General features: G+C 42.8%; 1 protein-coding gene across 1 annotated transcript; it reads right to left on the reverse strand.

The window, feature by feature from the left end:
• Positions 1 to 4,248: 4,248 nt before the first annotated feature.
• slx9 (SLX9 ribosome biogenesis factor) lies at positions 4,249 to 14,170 on the reverse strand. The gene is made up of 7 exons (XM_087836672.1): positions 13,658 to 14,170; positions 13,010 to 13,130; positions 10,305 to 10,337; positions 8,959 to 9,027; positions 6,696 to 6,870; positions 4,589 to 4,654; positions 4,249 to 4,505 (listed from the first exon to the last, which is right to left on the reverse strand). The coding sequence occupies exons 1-7, from the start codon at positions 13,826 to 13,828 to the stop codon at positions 4,379 to 4,381; spliced, it is 762 nt and encodes a 253-aa protein (XP_087692798.1). The 5' UTR covers positions 13,829 to 14,170; the 3' UTR covers positions 4,249 to 4,378.
• Between the last annotated feature and the right edge of the window lie 782 nt (positions 14,171 to 14,952).

Here is a 14,952-nt window from a genome sequence, read left to right on the forward strand (position 1 = left end):
CCTCTGCTCTCCACAGATTATTAATTATTCACTCTTTTCCTCATTGATATTAATAAAGTATTTTTATTTTCATTTCTCTCTGGGATCAGAACAGATGTCCACAGAATAAACCATGTTGGGGCACAGAAATACAGAACATCTGTTCTTCCCTCAGGACAATTAAAGATCTCTTCTCACCAACATTAAGATTTTATAGACTAACGTTTAACAAATGTTTTAAGGGATGTGCTGTTGAGTTTTCCAGTGTAGCCTTTGTCTTATCTTCTGGGAACAGACACCGACGGGCCAAACGTGGATATTAGCACAGCTGGAAGCGACACCAGATATTTGCTGTGGTTTGTGTTCCTGCTGAAGGTTTATTTCTTTTGTTTTTGAGGATGCTGAGCAGAACCAGGAGGCAGATCCTGGGAATCTTACCAGGTGCAGAACCCAGCGGTGACCTTGAAGATGTCGGAGTAATCACTGAAGATGCTGAAATGCTTCATGACCTTGGTAACGCTGCAGATGCAGTCGCTGTTTGGCCTCGTTTACTTACTGGAGCCTCCCCACAAAGCTGAAGTTCACATCTGAGGTTTTGTGACAGAAACGGTCTCTCGACAAAAAACCAACTGAATGGATCCACACACTGAGCTGCTGATGCGCTTTGAAACGATGTCTGGATGTTTAACAGACTTTCCACTTGTTCACGTGAGGTTTTCCTTTTATGTCGGTCAGGGAAGAGCAAAGAAATAAAACGGAGAGTGGAGCGAGTGAGGAAATGACTTATTTTTTTAGAAGTATTTCCTGTGGCACAGCACTGTTTGAAAGTTTCTCTGGGTTTGGATTGTGCAGGTCCAACAAGTCCAGAAGGTTTTTGTTGAGTGCATGTTTGGATCATATTTAGAGAAAATATATTCAGTTTTTTCTCATCAGCTGACTCCAGTGTTTCCTCTGGTTCTGGGAGTTTATCTTAGAATATTAATGCCAGCTGATGGTTGTCAGAGCTGAAGGGTAAAGCTGGTGATTTCCTTTTTTCACATTAATAGACAACAGATTCAAAAAGTAAATTTATTTATGCATTTTCTGTTTCTCTCCACTTCCTTTCTGCTACGAGTCCCTTTGTTGTTGGTTTGACAACAGTAACAAATTTAAAAATAGAAAATGGCAGCTATGATCACATTCATGTGAAACAGAAACACTTTTCCTACGTATTTGCTCTTCAGTGAAAACTGTTCAACATTAAGCTCGGTGAAGAAGAAAGAACATGTTCACTGATACTCAAACAGACGTTTGTTCCACTAAAGTGCTTACTTTAATTTACTTAACTACACTGTGTGGAAACTGTTGACATATCCTGGTTTAGTAATCAACTTAAATATTCTACGGTTAAAGTAAAACCCAGTGACTGCCTCACTGATGTCAGTCAGGTAAGTGTGAGCTGCAAAGTTTGACTGGTTTAACTAAAGTTGTGTTTACATACGTGAGTTAATGAAATATATTTATGTGAACACAGACAATCAGAGCTGAGCAGGTTCGGCTGGAATGACCTGATCTGGTTATGTTGGTTACACACACACACACACACACACACACACTGGGCTTATTGTTGACATAACTATGACGTAAACAAATGATTTGTGTGAGTGTGGACACATACACACTGTCTTCAGATGTGACCTTGTTTTAAATCCTCTTTGTGTGCTTTTGTCAGTGTTGTAATGTTGCACATGTTTGCACTGGATACATTATTAGTTTCTCTCTAACATAAAGTTCTGTTGGGTTACATTTAAAATAAAAAACAAACATTTACTGTCCAGTCATTATTTCTGGTTTGTTCCTAAAACTGATGAAAGTTTTCACATTGGCAGGTAGAAACCCAGTGAAAGGATATAAGAACGTGGAGGGATGGGGAGGGCAGGGTGACAGCCTACATGACTTCATCGTGGGACACATTTTACCACGTCAGCTCACCCAGGATCACATCTTTAATTATCTTAGCTTAGAAGATGCTGGCAAGTCTTTTGTAAATCACAGGATTGATTTCAGTCGGTGACGGTACAGGTGCGGTAAACGAGTCTGTGGCTCTTTGTAGAACATACACAGGAAACCTTTGGAGATGATGGCTAACAGCTAATGTCACATACTGTGAAATTCATTTCAAACAGCCTCATGTTCCTGGACATTAATATCACATCACTGTGCTTTTGTCTCTGCAACATCGATATCAGGAAATATCTGTCAGTGTTGTCACACGAGAAAGACTAATGATAATATTAACTTTATTTATAACACAGAGTTACAAAATGGTTGTGGTAATAAATAAAAGCCAGTGTACATGTTAAAGCATCCAGACGCACACACACACACACACACACACGTATGCATGAAGAGAAAAGATTAAGGGTAAAATCACAGCGCTTTATACAACATGCCTCATTCACACACAGCGCTTGAAACAAACAGAGAGGCAGTCTCCCAGTTTGGGTGCAATAACCTCAAAAGCACCTCTGGTTTTAAGATCAGAGCGAGGGACAGTGAGGCCAGCAGCACTGATACGGGCTTAGAAAGAAGCTGTGTCAGCAGCGGTGTCCAACTCCAGGCCTCGAGGGCCGCTGTCCTGCAGGGTTTGGATGTGTCCTCGATCCAGCACAGCTGGTTCAAATGGCTGAATGACCTCCTCAACATGTCCTGAAGTTCTCCAGAGGCCTGGTAAGGAACGAATCAGGCCCTCGAGGCCTGGAGCTCCCCGCCCTGATGTAGAGAGTTATACTGCAGTAGTGAGAGAAACTTCAGGAGTTCTAACCTTGAAGTAAGAACACCTGGATATTTCATATTCTGAAAGTATTTATACTGAAGCTTAAATCTTTTCCTAAACTGAACTAAGTTTTGGTGCCTGAATCTGACTGTAGCTTTAAAATAAGAAGTATTAGCACGTGGGCTACAAACCTCCACTAAATTCTCCTGACACGTTGGATTATTTTTGCTTTGTCCCAGTGAACCCAGCATCTGCAGCCTTCCAGGCACTATTATTATTATTATTATTATTATTATTATTATTATTATTGTTGTTGTCACAGTTCACTCATTGATGCTGCCACACTTGAATTGTGATTGTGTTCTTTCATAGCTGCGTTTGTGTCTGCTGTATGTTGGTCATGAAATATTTGTCCTTGCAGTTTGTGAGAACAGTGGAGTCACAGATACAAGCCTGGGAAGCCGTGCTTCATATATTCACATTCAACAATGAGCTCTGGTTACTTTAATTCAACACTGCGCTCGTCCCATAGATTCATTATTAATGAGTTCTAATGGCAGCACTGGACTTTGTATTGATCAGGTTTTTCTTGCCTCTGACTAATTATAAAAAGGCTTCGGGGGAGGGGGGGGGGGGGGGGGGGGTTGGATGGTTTTCATACGGCAGCATTGTCTCTCTAACTGATCCGTACTGTGAGAGCCTTCATATGGGTCACATGATCCCCACGCTTCTCCCCAGCACAGGTTCTGCAGCACATTGAACATATGCTGTAAATGTAATTGAATTATGAGACGGTAACTGTAAATATAACCTGTTTAAGACCAGGTTTAGTGTTAAGCATAAACGACTGTGATTTATCTGTTTAAATAAAAGCAGAGAGCAAAGCTCTGACTTACAGCCGTGTACAGAATGACGTGTTTGTTTGTGTTTTGAACCACAGACAGAATCCCGGCATCATCACCGTTTCTGCTCACTGCTCTTCTTCTTTCTGTCGTTCACTCCTGTAATGTTTGGTTTGTCCTTCGGTGCAGTCAGAGCTTTGTATGTTGTGGCTTCACATAAATGTCTTTAATTGCAAATTAAATACTTGGGAGTCAAATCCAGACAATTCGTTCATTTATTAAGAATTAATGAAGAATCTAAAAAAGAGCAGAAGCTACAATCACACATCAAAGCCAGCACGCTGCCTTGACATTACTTATGTCTCTTCTGATTTCTGCATTTCCTGTAAGTCAGACTTGGGTTTCACTGTTATTTCATTTGCATCTACAGCTGAGAGTCAGCACGGAGACATGTGCCACATTGCTGGGAACACCAGGCTGAAAGAAGGGGAATTATCAGAAGCATCCACATTTCTGTTTGTCAGAGGTGCATGTGCTGACAGTTTGAACACTACAGCCTCACGGCCTTATTCACAGGTAAACAGCTGAACGTACACATCCTGGGACGTTATTATTAATGAACACAGAGTGATTAAAGTTTGTGACCTTGTAAGAGAAATGAAACAGAACAGGTCTGAATGTTGTGATTTATTATTTCAGAGAAACCCTGCTGTGTCACTCACAGGTCTCAGGGCTGTTGCTGTTCGCTGAGTTATAAATGTTTGTGTGTGGATACTCTTCAGTCTCCCACAGTCCAGCTTTGCTAAACGCAGCTTTGCTCTTCCTCCTGTCTCATCTTCTTCCTCAGCAGCTCACCGATATCAGCCAGAGGGTTGGTTTTACCTGAGAGCGTCCTCACTGCTCTGCTGAACCTGCTGGTCTCCGTTTCCCTGTAAACACAATAAAGAGTGGCAGAGGTTTCCACAGAGTGTAGTCTGGCTCTCAATCGCTGTAAGAAAGAAAGAAAACTTACAGCAGTTTGCGTTTCTGTGAGCGTTTCATCTGACTGAAATCTGTGGGCTCTGGTCTCTTCACCGGGCTAAAGGGAGGACATCGGACAGAGACACGGGGACACGTTAACACATCAAGAACAGTGGACAATTTCTTCTGATGGTGTCTCCTACTGGTCTTCCACACAGCAGGGACATGCTGCGGGTTTATTTATAAGGCAGTCATTACTTTAATGTTGCTCTGACATCAGTATGTGGTGGTCACATGACCGCACAGTGTAATCAAACTAAAGATGTTTTTATCAGTCTGTGGTAGAAGCTCCTTCAGGTAGCTCCACCCACACTCTGTGAGACATCTGACGTAGGCCAGGAACAAGAAATGAGCTGATGGGCACAGGCGGGGACAGAGAGGGACAGGACAGGGACAGGGAGGGACAGGACAGGGACAGAGAGGGACAGACAGGGACAGATGGAGACAGACAGGGACAGAGAGGGACAGAGAGGGACAGAGAGGGACAGAGAGGGACAGAGGGGGACAGACGGGGACGGACAGGGACAGTCAGGGACGGTCGGGTACAGAGAGGGACAGGACAGGGACAGATGGAGACAGACAGGGACAGACAGGGACAGAGAGGGACAGGACAGGGACAGAGAGGGACAGGACAGGGACAGATGGGGACAGACAGGGATGGACGGACAGGGACGGACAGGGACGGACAGGGACGGACAGGGACAGTCGGGGACAGATGGGCACAGACAGGGACGGACGGGGACAAAGAGGCACAGTCGGGGACAGAGAGGGACAGATGGGCACAGAGAGGGACAGATGGGCACAGACAGGGACAGAGAGGGACAGATGGGGACAAAGAGGCACAGTCGGGGGCAGACGGGGACAGACAGGGACAGACGGGGACAGACAGGGACAGACAGGGACAGATGGGGACAAAGAGGCACAGTCGGGGGCAGACGGGGACAGACAGGGACAGACGGGGACAGACAGGGACAGACAGGGACAGATGGGGACAAAGAGGCACAGTCGGGGGCAGACGGGGACAGTCGGGGACAGACAGGGACAGACGGGGACAGACAGGGACGGACGGGGACAGACAGGGACAGTCGGGGACAGACAGGAACAGTCGGGGACAGACAGGGACAGACGGGGACAGACAGGGACGGACGGGACAGACAGGGACAGTCGGGGACAGACAGGAACAGTCGGGGACAGACAGGGACAGATGGGGACAGACATTGAAGCTCATTTAATTACTAAAGGTTCCCTGTCTCAGACAGACCTGTGGTCATGAGAGTCAGCTGACTGTATAGGAGATATCTGACACGGATCCAAATGAAAGCATCACTTAGTGTTTGCTTTTGATATTATTATTATTGTCGTTGTTGTTGTTGTTGTTGTTGTTATTACTACTGAATAGTGTTAAAGTTGGACTTTGATGAACCCAGGCCTGATTACTGCTGCTTGAATAACACATTTACAGTTCAAGGTTTGTTTTTTTTGTCACTCATCATGAACACGACAGAACAAAGTGAAGTACAAATTCTCTAAAATACAAAGAAAGTGATCGAGACTAAAGATGTGAAAACCAGCACATCAGTGTACAAAGATGACAAGTTTCTGAGGACTGTGGTGAACCATGGTGAGAGCCACAATGGAAAAAACTGGACTGACGACTCATCAGAGTCCAGAAAAAGATGTAAGTGCAGGCCCGTGTCAGCAGTAAAACAGTGGTGCTTGTGCGATGGTCCATAATTCATTTTGTGTCAGTATAGCACGCACTGATGGACACGCCTGCGGAAAACAGTTAAGCTTAGAAAATCTCTTTATTATTGAAATAAAACGTCATATTTTGGCCTGATCAGCCCAAAGTAAGCTCATTTTTCTAACCTCTGCTCATTTCTACTAAAATATTTGGTAATTAAGAAACGGACAGCGAACACAAGTGAGAGCAGCCAGTAGATGAAGCCACAAACATGCTGCAGGATGCCATTAGTCCTGATTTGCTGTCTTCAAGGACAAAAGAAACGGGATCATTTTGGGCCGCTGCACTTGATAATCAACAGCCGTCATGTTGACACTTGATGCCTGGCTTGCTCAGCGGTCACCTTGGCACTTACACTTTGATTTTCCTGCTTTTGCGGCAAGCGGCGGGGGCTGTGGAAGCTGGGGAGATGAGCTGAGAGAGATCCGGTAAGGCGTCGGCCAGCGGCCTCATGTCGCCCACTACAGGAGTGGCCTGTCGCCGGACCTCGGCTGCTTGGAGCTCTTTCGCCTGCTTAATGGAGCTGATCTCTGAGAAACAGCAGCAAAATTGTTACAGTGAGACATATAGTTACAGAAAATGTCAGTACAAGATGTGAGGTTTCTATATAACACTTATTCTTCTTCATGTTATTACTGAAGTCACTGTGATGTGCCATCGTGGGACAGTTATCCAGTTTCATTGTGCTATTGTAGGACTATGACACCGTTATCTCTTACATGTGAACTTAAACATGTCAAAGTTGATTTAAACTGAGATGTTACATTGAGTAACAAACGCAGTGTTTGCAGACTACAGAATAAAGACGAGGGACGCCACTCTGTGATGACAGCTCTGTGACATCACGCCTCTGTGGTACTTTAACAGGTTTTATCCATTTTACTGTCACTTAATTCTTTTCAAACTATTTTCTGGCATCACAGTGAAAATGAGCGACGTGTCTACCAAAACAGTAAGAAGAAGTATTGATCCCAAAGGAACCTTCATGCCAACTAAACTCCACAGCTGATGACCAAGTACCAGGATTCATTCTTCTGTCAAACAGCTGAGCCCAGTGATGTGGAAACTAGAGGTGGGGGGAAAATGGATACTGTGTAGCATGGTGATATTTTGTTTGCTAATAATGTATGGATACAGGGACAGCAGAAATCAATACTTTGTTACAAAAAGGTTTTTGTGCTCTGACTTCAGAGCATGTTGATCCTTTTTCTGAGCAAGAATCCTGACATTCCTTCACTGTCCAAATGTGTTTAATAAACATGACAGTTTACTTATTTTAATTTAAGACATGTTTTATTTTAATGAAGTTTAAAACTTTTTTATTTAATGTAAAATTATATTTTGTTTTAATTGACTTTCAAATTCTTCAGTTGCTGAAGGGGCTGCATAGTTTTCATAAACTGCATAGTTCAGAATAGCTATAATTGTACCAGATGGTTGATTCAGTTAAGTTGGACTAGACTGTAATACAAACCGTTCAGTTTGTCAACAATCAAACTGAAATGAGAGAAAGACTGAGTGTGAGACTTTGTTATTAGATAAAAGGAATATTGATAAAGTTTACCTTTATGTACAGAATCTGAATATCGCAAAATATTTTTAAAAATTGCAATAATATCGTATCGTGCGTTAAGTATTGTGATAATATCGTATCGTGGGATGTATGGTGATTCCCACCTCTAGTGGAAACAAACCATTAAAGTATGTACTGCATATTTCTTACTGCCCAAACATCAGAATTACTAAAGTTCAGTAATTCTGGAAATGAATCTTCTTTCCTTAACGTGTCCATTCAAGCTGTACATCTAAAATGAAAGCTGGACGTCCTTGGCCAGCGGAGCCCAGACTGTAACACTGGGACGATCCACTGTGGCGCTGGTTTAGGGTTTCAGCAGGGCTGAGACATGAAGCCATTAGTAACTAATTATACGCCTGAAGAGGAAACGTGTTGTGTTACTGAAGAATTGATTGGCTCATCACAGGCTACTGTTACAGGCCAATTAGCTGAAATGTGGAGAGAAGATTCCTAATTGGAAGAAGATGTCGTTTTTAAAACCTTTAATAATCTGTGTTACATGAAAACAACTGAGATCACACAAACTGTTCAAAGCTTCACACACAGTTTCCAAACACGCGTGTCCACGGTGAGTGGAGTGTAACGGGTTCAGCTTCTCCACAGAACGACGCGTCCGACTGTTTGTTGCTTTGAATTCAGTTCTAGCAGCACTGAGGCGACACCTGGACCGCACACAGGTCCCACAGGCAGCCGAGTCCGTCTGGACGGCAGATCGAAACCTGCCATTGTTGTTTCTGATGTTTTTGAAGAGTTTGTGGACTACAGTGGGGCTCGAGCACAGAGCGATCAGACACTTCACCTCAGCCTGGAAACTAACCCTAACTCAGTAATTAAAACAGTAACAGTGAAGTGATCCAAGACAAAAATATTACATTAATAAGGATGAACACAAGCCAACGTGGCAGAGTGTGTTTGGACTGTTTACTTAGATGAAAATATGTGTTGGCCTGAGAGTGTTGGTAAGAAATGGAGCTGTACGACTGAACCACAGCTGACAGAGTAAATAAGAGCAGGTTACATCGTTGTGTCCGTGTGAACTCACTGCTGAGCCACCGCTCCCTCCTCTCCTTCATCTTTTCTTTCTTTGACTGCATTTTCTTGGTTTCTGTGCCTGTAGAAACACAAACAGGAATATCAGTCGATGTAACAGCACACATCCCTCAGCAGTGAGACGGGCCTATGAGAGGCAGCTTTATGTGACTCATTGCAAACCTTCCTTCTTGAACAGGAAACAAAGCCTCGTGCTGCACAAACCAGCGCTGACACTCCGTGCACGTATCAGGACCAAAACCAGCACCACTGAATGAACACTGGAGCTCAGTTTATGATCATTAAGATGCAGATTGTCACTGATCAACACCAACAGTCACTTGGATGAAAACATCCAGATGACCAGAATCAAACCTGCACAGGTTTCAATGGGCTCTCTGTCTTACCCTAACAGGAACTGCCGAGGATTTGTTTAAGCTAGCGATGGGGAGACATGCCTAACTCAACATCTTGTACGTTTGCTCACTTACAAAGAATGAGCTGTCTATCACTTTCATCATGTCTAAATGTAATGGAGAGACAAAATACCAACCAAGGCAACAACAGACTGGCTAAGGAAGAGGCCCATTAAAGGCTCCCCAGTCTCCAAACGTCAATCCTCCAGGACATCTGTGGAGGGAGCTGAAGCGTGGAGTTGTTTGTCGAGTGGAGTGGGCCAAGATCCCCCCTGAGATGTGTGCAAACCTGCTGCTCATCCAACAATTATTCACCCCACTGTATGTCAGCCAGTGTTGTTCAGACAGGCATGTTATCTCCACACTGTGAACAGCGCAGACATCCCAGCAGGCCTTTATCTACCAGCACAGCACCAAACAACACAAGTGTTTTAACAGGACAGGCAAAGATAAGCATCTGCCACTGACTACAACTGTGAGCACAGGTGGAGGAATCCAATCTTTCACAAGTAGGTGGGGGTTTCCAGTGTGTTTGTTAGGCAGGGGGCATGCTTTCCCACCACTGTTCCCACTGGGAGCCTCATTTTTCCACTGTCAGATGAAATGGATCTCTGTGATTGAGGTGGGCAGAAGACGAGTTCTCCACCTAACCGTCGTACATCCACCACACCGCACACACTGCAGAGTAAGTGATATCGAACAGCTGAAGGCAAAGGAGAAAACAACACCACAGCAGGGAGAGAGAAGACTGGTTCAGCACATCACAGCTTTGCAGCTGCTTTAGACGACTCTAAGTCGTTTCATGGAGGCCTTCATATACACGGAAGAACCAAAACAGGCTCATTAAAGACACACACACAATTATGCTGTTTTTCTGCCTCTGTACATTTCAAACTTGAAACTGCTCTATTCTCAAATTACAGAGGTACTGAAGTCTTCTTACCTGTTGTTGCTTTTTCTCTGTTGTTCTCAAATGCTGAAATAAAATCAAAACACTGAGTGAAAACCAGCATTTACACTCCGGGGCCTGAGCACATAAACCTAAGATTAACTGCAGCTGGTTTCGCAGCTGAACAAGACAGACACTCAATCAGCTCAACAACTTGACTGAATTTCATTTTATTTCTAAATCACATCAACAGTTTACAGAGATTCAAGCATAGTTTGTTCCTGTCACACCCTTTTTTAAAATTTTGTACATTTCTTAAGTAACCATATCGAGCAGCTCTGTTAGGTCCCAAACATGAAATATTTCTCTCATCAGCATTTTAATAACACTCATATTAATAAGTCAGAGACTAGGGGTGGGCAATATAAACGATATACGATAGAAACGATCTAAATTTGGCCAACGATAGAGATTTTAGACTATACCACTCTATCGCGATAGCGCATGTTGATGATGTCATCAAACTGCGCCTGTTTTGGTCGAAAGCATCGCAGCGGCTAAAACCATTGTCACTACCCGATCCGTACCGGAAACCCGATCGGTACCCCGCATGCGCAAATCTTACGTCACTTCCTCTCTTTGCCAACATTGCGACTTTCAGTATATTTGAATGATACGGTTAGCGCCCAGTTAGCTCCTAGCATTTCTCAGCAGCTCTGCCTCCTTTTCGACTACCGGGACATTTAAACAATGGATAATCCGTATACAAACAAATTCATGCTTTTCTCCTCAACAGAGAGCGTCCCCCGATTGAATAACAGCGCCATAAAATAAGAAGAATGGCGCCTAATTACAGACTTAATAATACAGACTCACGTGTAGATTCATCAGCCAGATTAAGTGTTTACTGACAATTGACAGTGTAAGCGGACATCATCATCACTATTCCAGTCAATCCTCTCCACACAGACGAGCATAAACACACTCGATTATCACTAAATCAAATTTAACACACGTTTGTAATGACGCCAATTCAGTTTACAATTCGGTTCATTCGCTCGGTCAGCAGGTGGCAGTATCCTCGTACACTAGGGAGTAAACTGCCATTAAACGAACAGAAGAAGAAGAAAATCCCTGCACATGCGCGGTACGAATCGGGTAGACCCGATTTGTACGGTCCGACTTTGCACATGCGCAGTAAGGATCGGGGAGTCCCGATCCGTAACTATCTTTTTATTTTTCGTTTTTGTCTACATTGTACTGAAATGCTTCATTATTGCAAACATTTTAAGATATACTTATTATTCTTAACATCTTAACAGATACTCTGACCAATAACTATCGTAAAACGCTTCGACCGGAAGTAGACACCTTTCGCGCATGCGGGGTACCGATCGGGTTTCCGGTACGGATCGGGTAGTGACAACCATTATCATCTGCAAATTATGCCGACAGTCATGGCAAAGAGATGAAGCACTGTTGAAATATGGGGAAAGCCAAAAACTGCGCTTCCTCCACTTCCGTAACTTTGATTCATTAATGTTGAATTCTCTGCAGCTGCTCTGTTCCCATGTTGTTGCAGTATATTAATGACTAACCTCGTATTGTGAATGAATAATCTCAGTTGTTCTCCTGACTGAAGTTTGGCCCGTGTATAGCATCCTGCTATGCGATTGCATTTGTCCCTGACCACCAGAATCCCTCACGTTAACTTTTATCGAGTGGGAAAAAAGTTAGCGTTCATCCTCCAGCTTTACTGTGCTAATGTTATGCTAACATAGCTGTGTCGCTAGCAATCACGTAGCACATCATTATATACCAGCTAGTCCAACTTCAGTAACCCTACAAACGCCACTGCTGTTTAGTTTCCTGTCTTCATTTATGTTGGAAGTGATAGCAGAGCTGTACGTTTTAATTAGTTTCAGAAATCTCTCAGTCAGAACATGCTATGAAATGTTTCGGTGGAAACTAGCGAGCTAACTTCCTGCTAACTGCTAACTCCGTTAAATTTAATAACTTCTGTTTTCATGGATGTTAAACTTAATTATTACACCCGATAAAGCAGCATTGCTGATGATTTAATTAAAGATGAAATAATTTAGACCGTTTTTAACTCTCAGTGTTTGTTTGACTTTGGGACCTGAAAATGACGGAGTTTTGGACCCAGATTAGTTGACGGAGCTCCTCCCTACGGCAGCCGTAATGCTCTGACGATCCATCAAGCAGTGCAGCTTACCAAAGCTGTACTAAAACATTTTTTAACTGATTTCTGCAGCCAAAATCGGTTCGAGGTCAATGAGCACAACCAGAATTCATACATAAGGCACACTCTCGATTTTTGAGAAAATTAAAGGATTTTAAGTGTGGAAAACACGTTATACAGAAGAAAAGAATATATCGTATATATCGTTACCGCACATGCTTCAAATTATATCACAATATGAATTTTAGGCCATATCGCCCAGCCCTATCAGACATCTTACAAATGTCACTGATATAAATAAATAATGAATCGTTTTCATTTAACTGCAGCAGTTTACCCAATTAGGAATACATTTTCTGAATTATTTACATGTAGGTTAAGACTCAGGCACAGAAGCAAAGGACACAGAGCTTTGTGTGCTTCAGTGCAGCTTTAGACCTGAGCCACACTTATACCGTCTTTACAGTTGATACCTTAATTTGCTTCACTGACCTCTGTGGGTCATAATACAATAATCAAATAAGCCATCACACTGACATGGACAAACGTCTCTTACCTTTTGTGACAGGTGTGGGCACATCTGGAGCTTCATCAAACTTGAGTGTCTGTACCAGAGCTTCAGGAGAGATCTTAGTGCCAGCAAAAACACTGGAGGGGAAGGATGCCAAAGCAGGGGCCTGCAAGGGTTTAGAATGAAAGTGCATCTATAACTCAAAGACTTCTATCCACCACATTAGGCTAGAATGGAGCCTAATGTGTGATTCTGTCTGTCTCTATGTGTAATGGTCTCGAGCTGGTAATTAGTTACTCAGTAATTCAGTAATTACTTCCTCCAAACCATCAACGTGTCTTTTAGACCCCATTCCTACAAAACTGCTCAAAGAAGTCCTGCCATTAATTAATGCTTCAACCTTAAATATGATCAACCTATCTCTAATAATCAGCTATGTACCACAGGCCTTCAAGCTCGCTGTAGTTAAACCTTTACTCAAAAAGCATCTCTAGACCCAGCAGTCTTAGCTAATTATAGGCCAATCTCCTTCCTTTCATATCAAACATCATTAAAAGAGTCAAACAGCTAACAGATCATCTGCAGAGGCTTATTTGAAGAGTTTCAGTCAGGTAAAGGTTGATCTTGTCACGTCCGTCCCAAGAAAGTGACAGATTCGGACTGTTCGTTATGTCCACGGTTTTAAACACACACCTGTCTGTGAGGCTTGCTCCCCAGTCTGAGATTTTCTGTGAGTAGTTCACCAGGATCCTTCGGTACAGCAGAAGACACCAGTGAGCCGTGCTGCGCGAAGCCGATCGGCCCATCGACCTTTACGGCCTCGTGGTGAAGCTTCTGCCGAACATATTTTATCTTCCCAACCATTTTAATACCGCCGAAACAACTTTAAGTCCACTTCTTACACGAACTCCCTCGTGTTGATATTTTCATTAGAGAGCGTGCAATGTAGGTCAAGTCGTCCAAGCTAACACCGGAAATCGTTCTGTTTTGCCTTCAAAAATGTTTTCTCTCCTTTGAACATGTTGCCTCAAACACGGTTTTTGGTATTTTCCTGATGGAAAACACGCCGCGTACTTAACTTCCCCCCTGTCATCGCAGCTGCCATCGACGGTGTTAACATTTTGACTGACTTAGAGAACGTAAAAGAAGCTTGAACATATTTTACTTTGGTAATAACTACCGGAAGTAGTTATAGTAGTTTTGAGACGGCTGGTGTACCAGCTTAGTGCCTCGGTGTAAACCGAGGAGGACTGAAAGTTCCTAGTGAGACTAATTTCCAAAAGTTGTTCTCCAAAACTTTAATATAATGGTATAATTTCCAAAAGGTTTAGTACCAAGTTATGTTATTTAATTTTTTTTTACCTTTTAGAAAATGGGAAAATAATTACTTCCTTAAATTTGTTGAATAACTTTGATGAAATAAAAATAGAAAACAAATAGTAGTTAACATTGCAACTCGAGGAGAGTGCACAAAATATTTATTCTGATACATATTTTTATATTTTATTTTCTATTTATACAATAGTTGGAAGTAAGCCACATAGGTCGCCAACCAATTCATATTCACATCATCTGCACATTTAAATTCAGTATGACAAAACATTTATTTATGTGAATAATTTTAGTCTTCTTAAATATAACTCACGAAACAAGTAAAAGTACAAATGCGTTACAGACGTCCTATTTAATAATTTGTGCATGACTATTTTGGAATGGTTTGAACTGTGGGTTAAAGGAGAAAGAGATTAGGGACTAAAGTAGAGGACAAACAGTCAAACATCACAGCCACAGTCTCTTCCATGAAGTCCAGATTGCAGGTTTTCCTGTGTGGGTGACTGATGTGATTCTCCATGACCATGGTAGGAACAGATGTGGGTGTGTCCTCATCTCCAGAGAAGTCCAAGTTGTCCAAACAAACCTACGCACAAAAAAAAAGAATAGAAAATGTAAACATTAGCCACAGTATCAGTGGGGATTTAATAAGCCAC

The sequence above is a fragment of the Neolamprologus brichardi genome, chromosome 23 (assembly GCF_056152115.1).
Source record: "Neolamprologus brichardi isolate AB-2024 chromosome 23, ASM5615211v1, whole genome shotgun sequence".
Taxonomy (NCBI): domain Eukaryota; kingdom Metazoa; phylum Chordata; class Actinopteri; order Cichliformes; family Cichlidae; genus Neolamprologus; species Neolamprologus brichardi.

Excerpts from the sequence above, each read along its gene's own strand:
- slx9 (XM_087836672.1), bottom strand. The coding sequence starts at position 13,828 with ATGGTTGGGAAGATAAAATATGTTCGGCAGAAGCTTCACCACGAGGCC. Across the intron at positions 9,028-10,304 it reads CAGAGAAAAAGCAACAACAG|GCACAGAAACCAAGAAAATG; the intron begins GTAAGAAGACTT and ends GTGTTTCTACAG. Across the intron at positions 6,871-8,958 it reads GAGGGAGCGGTGGCTCAGCA|AGATCAGCTCCATTAAGCAG; the intron begins GTGAGTTCACAC and ends GCTGTTTCTCAG.